This window comes from Leptonotus elevatus, chromosome 12, assembly GCF_054856555.1.
Source record: "Leptonotus elevatus isolate MCC_2025b chromosome 12, RoL_Lele_1.0, whole genome shotgun sequence".
NCBI classification, from domain to species: domain Eukaryota; kingdom Metazoa; phylum Chordata; class Actinopteri; order Syngnathiformes; family Syngnathidae; genus Leptonotus; species Leptonotus elevatus.
The window spans coordinates 19,604,636-19,617,775 of record NC_141250.1 but is presented as its reverse complement, the minus strand read 5'-3'; the positions used below and the strand labels follow the sequence as shown (position 1 = coordinate 19,617,775).

Sequence of the window (13,140 nt, the reverse complement as noted above, 5' to 3'; positions counted from 1 at the left end):
GTGCTTGGGGGGGGGGGGGGGCCCTGGCAAGTGGCTGGCGGTCTCACCTTGTCGTTCCTCTCGCACAGGAACTTGAGTCTCTGGGCCCTCTTGTGCATGAAGACGCCGTCCAGGTGGCCCGTCTCCACCGAGCGGATCTCGATGGCCTTCTCGCCCCAGCCCATAATCTGGTTGGAGCGGATGTAGGCTGCAACAAAAACAAATCCATCAATCAACACATTCACACAAAAAAAAAAGTGTCTATGGCAAGGTTTTTTTTAGTTTACGAAATAACTAACTAAAACTTACTATAATTATAGTGAACACGTCCCGTAGTTTTTGTCTTTGGTAATTAATGAGCCTTTGGGGGTTGTTTTAAATGTGAGTTAAGTATATTTATTTCGATATTAGCAGCAGCCAATAGAAAAGCACCTTCAGATGACGTCGCTCCGAGCTAAAAATGTTGCGTGTTTGACTTTTGGCTCCAATGGTTTGCCTTGCCTGCTTTTTTCATTTTACCGTAATATTTATTAAATCTTGAACATAAGTAATACACTTTTTTTTTTTTAATGAAAAATAATTAAAACTAAACTAAAACTAATCATTTTTTAAATAACTAAAACTAATAAAAACGAACAGGGCCGCCCTGGAAACTAATTAAAACGAACTAAATTAAAAAAGTTGTCATTAAATGAGCAATTGACAGAGACAGTATATCTGATATTGATTTATAAATAACGTGCCGAGAGCTATAATATGCCAATATTTTGTCTTGCAGAAGAAAACTTCAATAATTGAAAAAAAAGATGAGCTGTGAGGAAGCTTCAGCTTAAGTCAAATGTCTTGCAAAATTGTTAGTCTAATTAAAAAACGAACGTTATGAGGAAAAAAAATCTGAATTTTAGAATGAAGTCTGAAGTTTACGAGAAAGTCTTAATTTTACAAATTGTCCTGCTTCATCTACAAGAACTAAAGAAAAAAATAAATTTCATGAGAATACAGATCTAACTTTACAAGCCTCAAAAAAATCATAAACCTTATGAGAAAAAAAATACATGAGAAACAATTTATAATGCAAAGAAAAAAGCCTTCATTACAAGAAATAACGCTTAATTTGACAAGAAAAGTCGCATCTTAACAAGAAAAACATTTCTGCTAGGTTCTCATTTTTAGAGAATAAAGTCACAAATTGTACTGAAGTCTGAAGTTGGTATTTCAAGAGATCTTAGCGTTCGCAGTCTCACCGACGGAGGTGGGCATCTCCCCCCATTGCAGCACCACGTCCTTGGTGATGCGTCCGTAGGTGTTGACGTAGACGCCCTCGTCCTCGTAGCAAACCAGCAGCTCGATGCCGTCCGTGTTGGGCAGGATGATGATGGCGTGCGACTCGATGTGCGTTTGGATCTGCACACAGCCACGCAGCGTCCACATCAGCCACCTCCGTTCACCGAAAAAAGGAGAAAAGGCGTTTTGCCGTCTTACGTGGGTGGGCAGGTAGATGTCGTAGACCGCCCCCGAGTCCACGTCCACGGCGTGGAAGCCCAAGCACGAGCCGTAGATCACTTTCAACCGCTGGCCTTCCTCCACCGTCAAGTCCACCAGAAGGGGCTTGTGGACCAGCTCGCCGAAAGACTGGAGTCCAAAAAAAAAAACAACAACAATTACCTCCACCAAGCACAACCACACAAGAAAAGGATTTTGCAACTATGCAGATGATTACTGTTTAATTGAATTAATGTGTGTGTGTGGGGGTGGAGGGGGGGGCATTTGATGAAAATTAAGTTGTAGTTTTATAAGAAAATTTGACAATTTTAAAGCTTTAAATTTGCAATAAAAACATTTGATTATAAGAAAATAGCTAGCTAACTTACAAGAACATAGTTGGAATTTTTTGATAAGTCGTAACATTGTGTAAAGAAAAGAAAAGAAGGGAAATTAAGAAAAAAAAATGAAAATAAACATTTTTAATTTTACAGGAAAACTTGAGTTTACACAAAAGTCACAACTAAAAAAAAAAAGACAAAAAAATCCTTAGTGTTACAAAAAAAAAGTGGCAAGAAAATAAATCACAATTTCACAGAAATAAAATCCTATTTCTCTTAGAAACAGGTTGGAGAAATGATAAAATTATTTTGTGATTTTATTAAAATAAAGTGTATTGGAACAAAGTCACAAATTTATGACAATAATCTTAGTTTTGCAAAATCTAAGTTATAAATGCAATTTTAAAGGAAAAGAAAAAAGTTGTGACACGATAATTTGTTTTTGAAATTTTACAAAAACAAATTTATAATTTTATGAGAAAAAAAGCTGCTACTTCAAGGAAAAGGCTCGTGAAATTTCACAAGTAAAAGTTGGGAAACAAGTTGCAATTAAAAAAAGGCAACATTATACAAAAGGTTTTAATTACATAAAAAGGTAGAAATGGGGGGATTTTGTGAAAATAAAGTTGCAGTTGTACGAGAACAGTCGCAACTTTGCAAGAAATTTGAACGCCTTAATTTTGTGAAAATGAATGTTAATATTACGAGAAAAAAAGTTACAAAGGTACATTATATAAAACAAAAAAGTTTACGTTTTGTGTGAGCGCAAATTTTGGCCGTTCCGGATCAACTCCTCACCTTGAAGGCCATGAACTTATGGTAAGGTTTGGGCGCCCACGCGTAGACCTCCACCGAGTTCTTCAAGGCCAGAACCAAGAACTTGATCCTCTCGTATTTGACTGCGGGTCAGAGTTAAATGTCATCACTGAGAAAAGGGGGGTCGCTGGCTGGACATGAGACTTGGGTGAGGCTTGTGGGACCCACCGACTTTGTAGTGGACGCAACCTTCCAGGTCGCCGACGGTGGTCCAGCCTTGTTTCTTCTCCACCTCGGGATCGTTGTGCAGAATCTTGTTCCGCAGCCACGACAAGTAGTAAACGCGCAGCTTGTTCTTCTTACCTGAACACCATTCACAAAATGAGACACTTTATTCATTTGTCACTAGAATACAATTGCACGCCACTGCATTCCAACACAATTGGTTCATTTCTGGTAGGGAGTGCATGAGATGTGGTGCCTAATGTAGTGGCCAATGATTTATATTTACAGGATAGCTGCAGTTTTGAGGAAGTTCTTTTCACACAGAAAAAAAAAAGAAAAAAAGATGAGGGCAAAGTTGGCATTTTAGAAGAAAGAAGTCATAATTTGAAGGTCAATTTTCAAAAAAAGGGCAGAATTCTATGGCAGAAAAAGACTATTAAAAAATAATTTTATAAGAAAAAAGCTGCTTGATGAGAAAAAATTTTATAACAGAAAAGGTAATTTTACATCAAAAACCTAAAGTCTTAACTTATAAGAAAAATGTAAAAAATTCTAAAGAAAAAAAGTCATAATTTGGGAAAAACTGGACAATTTTAGAGGGGCAGAATAAGTCGAAATATACGAGAAATAAGTTGAAATTTTTGAAAATAAGTCATAGTTTTGGAGGCAAAAGTATTCATTTTATGAGAAATGTCAATTCTAGGAAAAACTATTTGTATTTTCAAGTGTAAATTCAATTTTATACAAAAACAAATCTTTGTGTCAACGTCTTAATTTTATGAGGATTAAGTTATAATTTTAGGAGAAAAAAAGTTTCAGAGGGAGAGAGATTCTACAAGAAACAGTTGCAATTTTAGAGATTTAAGTCAAGTATTAGAGAAAGTCTCTTCTGCGAGAATGATCGTAACTTAACAAGAACAAAAATAAATGAGACACCATCTCGTTTTTGTCATTTTGAAGGAAAAAGTCCTCATTTTATGAGCAACAAATTGCAACATTATGAGACAAAAAGTCCTCATTTTAAAATGGGAAACAATTTTATGAGCAACAAGGAAAACAAGGCAACAAATAATACCTTACCCTCATAAGAAAATATTTGAAATTTCACTAGAAACAAGCTGCAACTTTACAAGAATAAAAATGTAACTTTACATTATTATTATTCCTATGACACATTAATTACATCACTGCAAATGACAATCATGGTAAACTTCTGTCATACAACAACAAGAAGTCAAGAGCAGCTGCGGCAGCTCTGGCCGCATTTCGACAAAATGTGGCTGTGACGCTTCCACACGTGCATTACAACAACATGTGGCATGCCATACGCTGCGGACACTGATGAAAGCTTCCTTGACGTGACACTTTTCTACCACAAAGCATTTTTGTTGGAAACACGCTACATGTCGTGACGCCAATATTTACACAACATCCTTTGACAGATAGCCTTTGTGTTGTCACACGGCGCTTGACTTGATAACATGGATGTGAATGTGGAATCAGGCCGTTTATGTCTATGTGCGAGTGTGTGTAGACACCTGAGCAGTAAAAAAAAAGAGTGGAATATTACAAGAGAAAATGTAGCCATAAGTTTTCAACATATGGAAGAATAAATATTATAATACTAAGTAAAAAAAGAAAAAGAAAAAAGGAATACATTGATTTTTTAAAATACATTTGGAGAAAAAATAATAATAAATAAATGCTTAATTTCACAAAACGGCAGAAGTTATTTCATTAGGAAAATAATACATAAAAAAGAAGCATTTTATGACGAAGTTTTCTCTAGAAAAAGTCAAACTTGTTTTTCAAGTACTTTTATTTATTTATTTTTTACTTTATTTATTTATCTATTTTATAAAAGCACAAGACATATTAAAACCCCATCCACATCATTTTTATGGGGGAACAAAGTCAGAATTTCACAACAATGTTGTGATTTAGTAATTGACAAAAGTCCTCATTTGACTAAAAAAGACAAATTTAAATAATGATTAAAAAAAAAAAGTCAGCACTTAAGTGGAATATAAAGTGGGTGCAGAAGTGCAGAATTTTGCAGAAGTCTGGATTTAAAAAAAATACTACATTTACGTTTTCACAAAACAAAAACAAGAAAACAACAACAACTTGGTACTAAATTTTTATAACAAAAAAAACTGTAATGACGAGAAGTCTATTAATGAGAACAGTCAGCTAGGAGAGAAATAGTTATAACATTACAAGAAAAAAAAAAAGCAATTTATGCAAACCTAATTGTAATTTTACGAGAACTACAACAAAAATAGAAAAACTAAACATTACGCAGAAAAGATTAGCAATCTCATGAAAACTACGTCAGTGCCCTTGTAGCCCAGACCCATTGGCGATTTTGTTTTGTTTTTTAATATACAAAATTAAATTGCAACACGCATCCATAAGAGACGTATGAGTGGGCGTGTGTACCTGATATGGTGACGAGGACATTGAGTCCCTCCAGCACGTCCATTTGCTGGAAACGTCTTCGGCTGATGAGTGGGTAAACTTTGCCCTGACCGCTGCGGTCTAAAAGCATCAACCCGCTCTCAGTGCCCACCAACAAGTTTACCCCTGGAATTTCACAAAATAAACACAACCCAAATAAAAATAGGGGCAACACTGCCACCTGCAGGGGGAGGGCAGATGTGCAGGGGGAAAGGCATCGTTTCATGACAATAAATGGCAAAAATCTATCGCATTTTAGGAGAATAACGAGAACACAGAAAAAACAAAAAATAAATAAACATAAGTAAAAAAAGGCTTTTTTTGTGCTTTAACCAAAAGAAAAAGTACTTTTATGAGAATACAAATATAACAATAAAGGGATCAAAGTCACTGCATTAAGAGAAAAGTGGTTCACGGCAAAGTCCTCCTCACCCCAGAGCGCCGCACATAAGATCTCAGAGTTGAACCTCTTCTTGTACTTTCGGATCTCGGGCGTGTCACTCTGCGGGCGCGTGTTGACCGGGTTCACGTTGACCACGGAACCTTTGCGCGATGGGTCCGCCCTCAGCGCCTCCGCCAAACGAGCGTCATTGCCGTAACCTAGAACAACACAAATGATGAAGAATCCACTTTAAATAACACGCTTTAACATTTAAAAAAAATGCTAAGAGAATAATATTGGAAAAAATAAAATAATGATGGTTGTGTCTAAATTTTCACCGCAATCAAGTAAAACAAAAGGTGAAGGCAAACTCACCGACGTTGTTGAGTGCGCTGCCGGCGGAGGGCGACACCTGCAGCAGACGCGGGTCGATGAACGGCGTAAACGACGACGACGACTTGTGTTTCTGCATGTTGTTGCTCGACTGACTCTGCAGGGGACGCACACGCATAACCACCCCAAAAAAATAAATACAAATCATTTGACAATGATCACAAATTAAAACCATAAAAAAACAGAAAATGATTAGGATGACGACGCATGCATGCACAACACAATGGTTCATTCCAGGAAGTACAAACAAAATGGTGGATTAGGACAAAATGGTGGATAAATATTACCCGTCATGTTCCTTCTGTAGACTGTGACAAGATTTGGACATCGATAAAATGTTGATTGAAACTCACCAGAAATCTGCCTCATATAAGGCATATATATATATATATATATATATATATACACACGAGTCAGTTTTGTAAGTTGTAAAATGCGTAACATTATGAAAATAAAGTAGTATCATTAGGAATATATATGAGCAATTTCATGAGAAATTATATAGGAATAAAGTCAGAATTTTAAAATAATAAAATTCACATTTTAAAAGGGTAATTTTATGGGGACTGCAGATAAAGAAAAATTCTATTAGAATGAAGAAGTGATTTTACGGGGAAAAAGTTGTAATTTAACGAGAATAAATTGATAATTATATGAGAAAAAAGGTTAACATGTGAATAATGTAGCAAAATCAAACAATAATAAAGTGGCAATTTTAAAAGAAGAAATTGTTACTTTTATGAAAATAAAGTAATTTGCATGAGAACAAAGTTATAATTTTCATTTTTATTTAAAATTTTATCATTTAATCTAGTACATTTTTTACTTAGAAGTAGTGATTTCACGTAAATGAAGTTGTAAAAGTAGGAACTTTACAAGCCTAAAGTGATGCTTTGATGAAAATAAATTGGGAATTTTACGAGGCGAATCATCACGGCAAAAATTGCACAATTTCGCCTCTTGTATTATTGATTTTTCATGACAAAATGATGACTGACGACTTAATGCAATTGTAGACTGACTAGTTCACACCGGAGGGAGACACTCTTATATCCGAGGGTGCCCCCCCCACAGTCGGCCTAAGCGAGCCAGTTCCGTACCTCGATGAGGAGGGCCAGCTTGTCCAGGGGGCTTTGGGGGGACGCGATGGGACTGGCCAGACCGGAGGAGGAGGACGGGGAGGACGGGGAGGAGGAAGGGGAGGAATGATGGCTCTGCTGGATCAGGTCCGGCAGGAGGTGGATGCGGCCGGCAAAGCCGTTCCGTTCGGCCTGCTGTTGCTGATGATGATGGGGATGGTGGTGTTGGTGGTGATGGTGTTGGTGATGAAGGGGGCTGGGGGTGTGCTGGGCGAGGCCCGGGCTGGACACCGAACCGGCGGGCCTTTTTTTGTGTTCGCTCTGGAAGTAGAAAGAGGGGTACACCACTTTGCCGCTACACGCGTTTCGGAGCAGCTCGAGGGGAGGGAAGGTGTTAGCTATGCTATGGCGGCTACCCTACAGGCGGGACAAAACGCCAAGTTAGTTGGTTAATTTTGAAAAAAATGCATATTATACGAAAATTGTTAGTAACAACCACACGAGAGAGAAGTCGGCACTTTGCGAGAGTTACGGTGGAAGAGTAAAGTCAGAATTTTACAAGAAAGAGCAGGCGTAATTTTACTAGATTAAAGTCTTAACACTGCAAGAGCGTTTTTCCTAATCATTTAATTTTCTTTGTTTAACCTGATAAGGCAATTGAGAATAGTTTCCCATTTACAATGCAGAACTGGAGGCAATTTAGGATTTAGTGTCTTGCCCAAGGACACTTTAACAGTGAACAGTGGGAGCAAGGAATTAATTGAACAACGAGATCATTTGGTCACTGGACAATTCGCTCTATCAACTGAGCCACATCTGCCTTTTAGGAAAATAAAGTTATAATTATTTTTTTTTTTTAAGGAAAAACATAGTATGTGAAAAGTATCTGTTAAAAAAAAAGGAAGAAAAAAAAAGAAAATTTTACGAAAAAAGTCAACAGAGGGAGAAAAACGTAATTAACATTGTGCGGAAAAGAAGTCAAATTTCCCAGATTTTAGAAAAATGTTTAAAAAGTCACAATTTAATGATGAACAAAAAAATTATGTTTGTTGGTTTATTTTATTTTTTTAATTAAAAAACATTTATTTTCTTGTATTACTGCCTACCATACTCATGAGAAGTCACCATTATCAAAATTATGGAGTAACACTAAAGGAACAATAGTCGTCATTTTGCAAGACAAACGAAACAAACCAATGTCAATAATTCAAGGAAATTCAAACAAAAAAATGTTGTGTAAGAAAACAATTTCACTGCAATTAAGGTGCAATGCTGCACGAATTAGGAATTAATTGCAATTTTACAAAAAAAAATAACTACGAAAACGTTTTACAAGAATAAAGCTGTAATTTCAAGAGAAATCTTAATTTTGTAAGTTAATTCCATGACAAAAGATTAAGAAAATTATTATCTATATATATATATATATATTATATAAGTTTGGCAAGAAAATAAGTCATGAGAAAAACGTAACATTAGTTGTAATTATAAATATCACGGAACTCTGTGAGAATAAAGATGTCCGTTAACGTCGTAATGCGAGCTTGTAGCATTAGCATTGCCCACATTTTAGCATACAGCAAGACAATCAACACAGCATGCAAACAAAAAGTGAGGGGAAGTGCAGAAAGAACAAATGTAAACAAAAACAAAAAATGAGGTGATGCAAACATGCAAGTGCCGAACGGTTTCGGGCGTCGGTACCTGTCGGACTACCAGGGTGCTGTCTTTGCACGGCGTGGAGCCTGCATCGCCTTCGCCCTCATCGTGGACGATCATCGTCTTCACCGACTCTGTCTCGCCGTTACTCAGCCGGGACGACCTGCCCAGGAAGAGACAATAAACAGTTGCAATTTAACAATAGCAAATAACTATATGTTAATCCCATATTGAATTTCATAATGCCCTAAAGTTGTCAAAATTTAAAATGGTTTCTACTGTTTCATTAAGTAAAAATGAACAAAGATATATTTGGAGAATAATGGTACTGTAGTGTGTATGCACATACACAGCTCTGGAGTCTTCCGGGCCCGAGGTGGACTCCTCGCCGCCCTCCTGGTCCACCTCCTCATCATCGTCCTCGTCTGTGGTATCCGAATCATCGCTGGATGACGAGTAATCAGTCACCTTGTTGGGAGGACGGACGTCATCCACCGCACGGAGTTCTTTGGCGAGCGCAGTCAGGTCCTGCTGGATAAAAAACAAAACAATACAAGAAAGGTTGAAAATGTACACTCGAATTTAGCCGGAAACAGGAAGCTAGAAGTTAGATGTGAAGCGGGGTTACTCCATGGCAGGCCAGCCAATAAGATGAAGCGGCAGAGCTGCAGGAGGCAAAGTTATTGAGTTATTCCGCACACAGAGAAAATTGTTAGAAGTTGAAATGGTCAAAATCGGCAAAAACAGACACAAAGTGAAGAACAATGCAAGAAGTTGACAGGTGGGAGAAGGAGATTTCTACAAGTTGACACATGGTAAAAATAGCTAGAAGTTGGCAAATGGTAAAATTACAAGAAGTTGAGAATTAGTGAAAAAAATGCCAGAAGGTGACAGGGTAAAAAATGTGAGTAAACTCACTAGATGTTCGCATATGGTCAAATTGTGTTAAGTTGACACAATAGTCAACTTGTGGAGATTTTTGCCAAAAATCAACTTTTAGCACATTGTAAAAATTACTAAAAGTTGACAAATGGTCAAATCGTTTGTCATTGGCATTTTCTAGCAACGTGCCAACTTCAAACAAAAGAATGGTAAAAAAATAATAATAGAATTTGACAAAATGTTATTGCTTGAACATGACCGATGAAAAAAAAAAAATAATAATTGACTAAAAAATTGCTAGAACCTGCCATATTGTAGCCAATTTCTACCATATGTCAAATTTGAACAAATGCTAAAAATCCCTGGAAGTTGATAGGTAGCAAAAATCACTAGGTAAAAAAGTTAGTAAGTTAGTAAGAGAAAACACAAGTCACGCACAGAACAGTTCAAAGAGTTTATTGTTATTAGAGGGGAAGAAACGTGTGCCGATCTACATGCTCTAGCTCTAGCTCTAGGTCGGCGAGCCAGCTAATTCTTCGCTCACCGCTGGTCTGCCGGGTCTCGGCCTCTCCTCGGGTTTTTTCCCGACATTCTCCGGCCTCTGGAGGGGCGAGCCCTCGGATTTGGAGGAGGCTGGTGCGGAGGAACGAGTCGAGGCGGGAAAAAAAGTCAGCGTTGACTTTTTTTGGGATTGTTTTGAGGTATTAGCACAGATGTGTTGTTAGCACTCACAACGGGCCCTGAACCTTTCTCCAGAGCCAGCCTGTGAGCTGGAGTTGCTGGACGAGCTGCTGGACGAACTGGATCCTCCGCTGCTGCCACTACCGCTTCCAGCAGTTCTGGGAAGCATCTTCTCCACTCGCTCCCACAGCAGCCGAGGCTCGGCCGCACTGTACAGCCGGGGCACAACGCAGTCAGTCAGTCGATGTGAGATCATTTGGCCGTGTATGACGTGAATTTTTGGGCGACTCTGTGGATTATTTCGGTGTACTTCTATTGTGCAAAGTGTCCGTTAGCATGAATAACTCATAGAGAAGGATCGGACTACAGAAGCTGAATGACTAATAGGTGACAGGATGGTGACTTTAATGAATTATTTCTACTCATTGTGTTTAATTCTATCATGTGAGTTTTCATGAAGACTAGTTAGTTACCTGCCAGCATTTCTGTTGACAGGAGGGCCGGTGTGTGGCGTGTTGCCATGGCGATGAGGCGAATCTCGCCTTGGCAACACTGGCGAGCGGGACGTCGTCCTGACGGGGACCTTTTTGTGACAAAAGCATCCACCAGTTCATACACACATAAAGACACGAGAAAGCAACGAGACATCCCATTGGACCTCGTCAAAGTGGCTCGCTGCTAGCCGCCATGTTTGTAGTCCACATGGTTTGCAGTCCGGTCCACGTTTGACAATTAAGGTGAGAAAAGCAGTGCATGAGAAAATTCAGGCCAGTTAGTGCAGCCACTGTCAATCAGGAAAAGTCAAGGAATTATTATCATCATTATTATATACTGGGGGTTTTTGTGTGTGTGTTTTTTTAAAGATAGGAAAACTTGCATCTTGATGAAATGTAAAAAACAAAATAAAAAACAAAAAAACTTTTATGACTTGGATATGATTGGTAGAGATGATTGTATAATGATTATTTATTGTGCAAACGTTATCAAATTTATTTAATGACAGTTTATATAATTTTTGAAAAAACATTAGGGGTTTTATGCCAAAATGTAATTATCCATTATCAACTGTTGATTAAATGTGATAAGTTACATGAAATTATATAAAATCTTAATGTTACTGTATTGAACTTATTTTCATGTATGTATTGTTGGAAAATTTAAGGGACTTTTTAAATATTTAATGTAATTTTTATGTATTTAAGATCATTTTAATTCATTTTATTATTTTATTGAATTTGTATGTATTTTTTAAATTTATTTTACATTTTGGACTTTTAAAATTTATTAGAATTGTAATATATTTATTTTTTATTAATTATTAGAATTTTCATTTTCATTTAAAAACAACATTTAATATGACATTTTAAATTCAAATATTTCACTACAGTACATGTTACACTTTTTAACAACTACTTTTTCCACTATTAAATGTTACTAGGTTGAAAATACACTATCTGTCCTGTGCTTACCCTGGGTGGTACTTCTGCAGAGGTTACTGCTTGATGGGGTCTAGTCTGAGGGTGGGCTTGTGCATCAGTGCGTGCGTGGTGTGACGACGATGATGATGGCGATGATAATGATGATGAAGATGGAGGTTGATGGTGAGGCTCGCTGAAGGAATGCGAGCGACACACGGCGGTGGCGGGCGGCGGTGGCGGCGGGTTGCCGCCGCTTTTTAAGGCCCGCACCTTGACACAAACAAAACATTTGGAGGGGAAGGGTGAGCATGCAGAAGCTTCAGTTGTCCTTTGACCTTGTTGGGAAAAAAGAACGTGTCAGTTCAGAAAAGCAGCAAACAATGAGTTAGAAGGAGTGAGATAATACATCCAGAAGCACATAGCACACCAAGAAGAAGAAGCTGGAACAAAGGAGGTTAGTAGGACAGTTTAAAGTGATGAAAAGTCAAACAAAGGACAGAAACTTGGCTTTGAGCAAATTCTACGGACTTGCTGTCTTTTCAAGCATGGGTTTTCTTGCTACTTGTTTGCGTGCCTATTCGCAAAGGACCTGTCTCGTAACATTTATGTTACAATTTTTATTTTTTTTTTATACCTGCGACTCCACAGGCCGGTGCATGGCCTCGGCATTCCCGTTGGGGTAAGAGGACTCGGACCGCGGCGGCACAGGCGGTTGCGGTGGTTTGGTCTGCGCCGACTGAGGAGAACCTTGAATGTTCTTCCGGTAGCGCTCGTCTGCCTGGGGAAGACACAAACAGGAAGTATCAGCATCGATTTGAAGGGATTATAAATAATTGGGTTAGTCCGCCCCCATCCCAAAAGTAGAGATGGTTTGTTCCAACACAGCATCATGTACCAATCCAGAAAGTTGGAAGATGCCAGGAGACATTCAGTAGTATGGAAGAACCTCCAAAGTTCAACAACAATCCCAAAACTTTAAAGCACCAGCAAATCCTGATCAGCTCACTTAGCACCTAACTAAGAATTAAGTGTGTCTTACTTTTTGGGGGGATTATTTTTTGTGATGACCCTAAAGAGGTTGTAAAAGTCTTCATATAGTGAACTTTTTTTTTTCTTTATACGTGATGCTATAATGTTAAAAACTTTGTAAAAAAGTGGACACACGGGAAATGATGAAAAAAAAACAAGCAGTTGAAAATTGTTTTTAAGTAGCGTGACACTAAGTTAAAAAGCTCTAGTGGACATACATAGTCATAAAATGTCATCATGAAGTGGTGGTTTATACTTGGTTTTACCATGTCAGAGTGATGTATGCAAAAAAAAAAAAAACATTGGTATGAAGACGACATTCGTGATTTTCTATGGCAGTGATGCTATAATGTAAAAAAAAGGTCATAATAAAT

The 13,140-nt window shown here is 37.8% G+C and overlaps 1 protein-coding gene across 14 annotated transcripts in view; it reads right to left on the bottom strand.

Moving 5' to 3' along the window:
* LOC147164932 (mitogen-activated protein kinase kinase kinase kinase 4-like) overlaps nucleotides 1-13,140 on the bottom strand; it is a 38,413-nt gene that overhangs the window by 3,090 nt on the left and 22,183 nt on the right. Inside the window, exons 16-31 of one of the 14 annotated variants that reach the window (XM_086090437.1) lie at nucleotides 12,372-12,515; nucleotides 11,789-12,007; nucleotides 10,793-10,902; nucleotides 10,371-10,528; nucleotides 10,183-10,271; nucleotides 9,106-9,287; nucleotides 8,802-8,919; nucleotides 7,119-7,418; nucleotides 6,001-6,115; nucleotides 5,676-5,843; nucleotides 5,226-5,369; nucleotides 2,787-2,921; nucleotides 2,601-2,701; nucleotides 1,462-1,611; nucleotides 1,224-1,383; nucleotides 48-187 (exon numbers count right to left, since the gene is read on the bottom strand). In XM_086090437.1, coding sequence (XP_085946563.1) covers nucleotides 48-187; nucleotides 1,224-1,383; nucleotides 1,462-1,611; nucleotides 2,601-2,701; nucleotides 2,787-2,921; nucleotides 5,226-5,369; nucleotides 5,676-5,843; nucleotides 6,001-6,115; nucleotides 7,119-7,418; nucleotides 8,802-8,919; nucleotides 9,106-9,287; nucleotides 10,183-10,271; nucleotides 10,371-10,528; nucleotides 10,793-10,902; nucleotides 11,789-12,007; nucleotides 12,372-12,515 — 2,433 coding nt within the window. Of the gene's footprint in view, nucleotides 1-47; nucleotides 188-1,223; nucleotides 1,612-2,600; nucleotides 2,702-2,786; nucleotides 2,922-5,225; nucleotides 5,370-5,675; nucleotides 5,844-6,000; nucleotides 6,116-7,118; nucleotides 7,515-8,801; nucleotides 8,920-9,105; nucleotides 9,288-10,182; nucleotides 10,272-10,370; nucleotides 10,529-10,792; nucleotides 10,903-11,788; nucleotides 12,008-12,371; nucleotides 12,516-13,140 lie in introns of all 14 variants that reach the window. The other 13 variants (XM_086090425.1, XM_086090423.1, XM_086090426.1 and 10 more) reach the window with 13 other exon arrangements.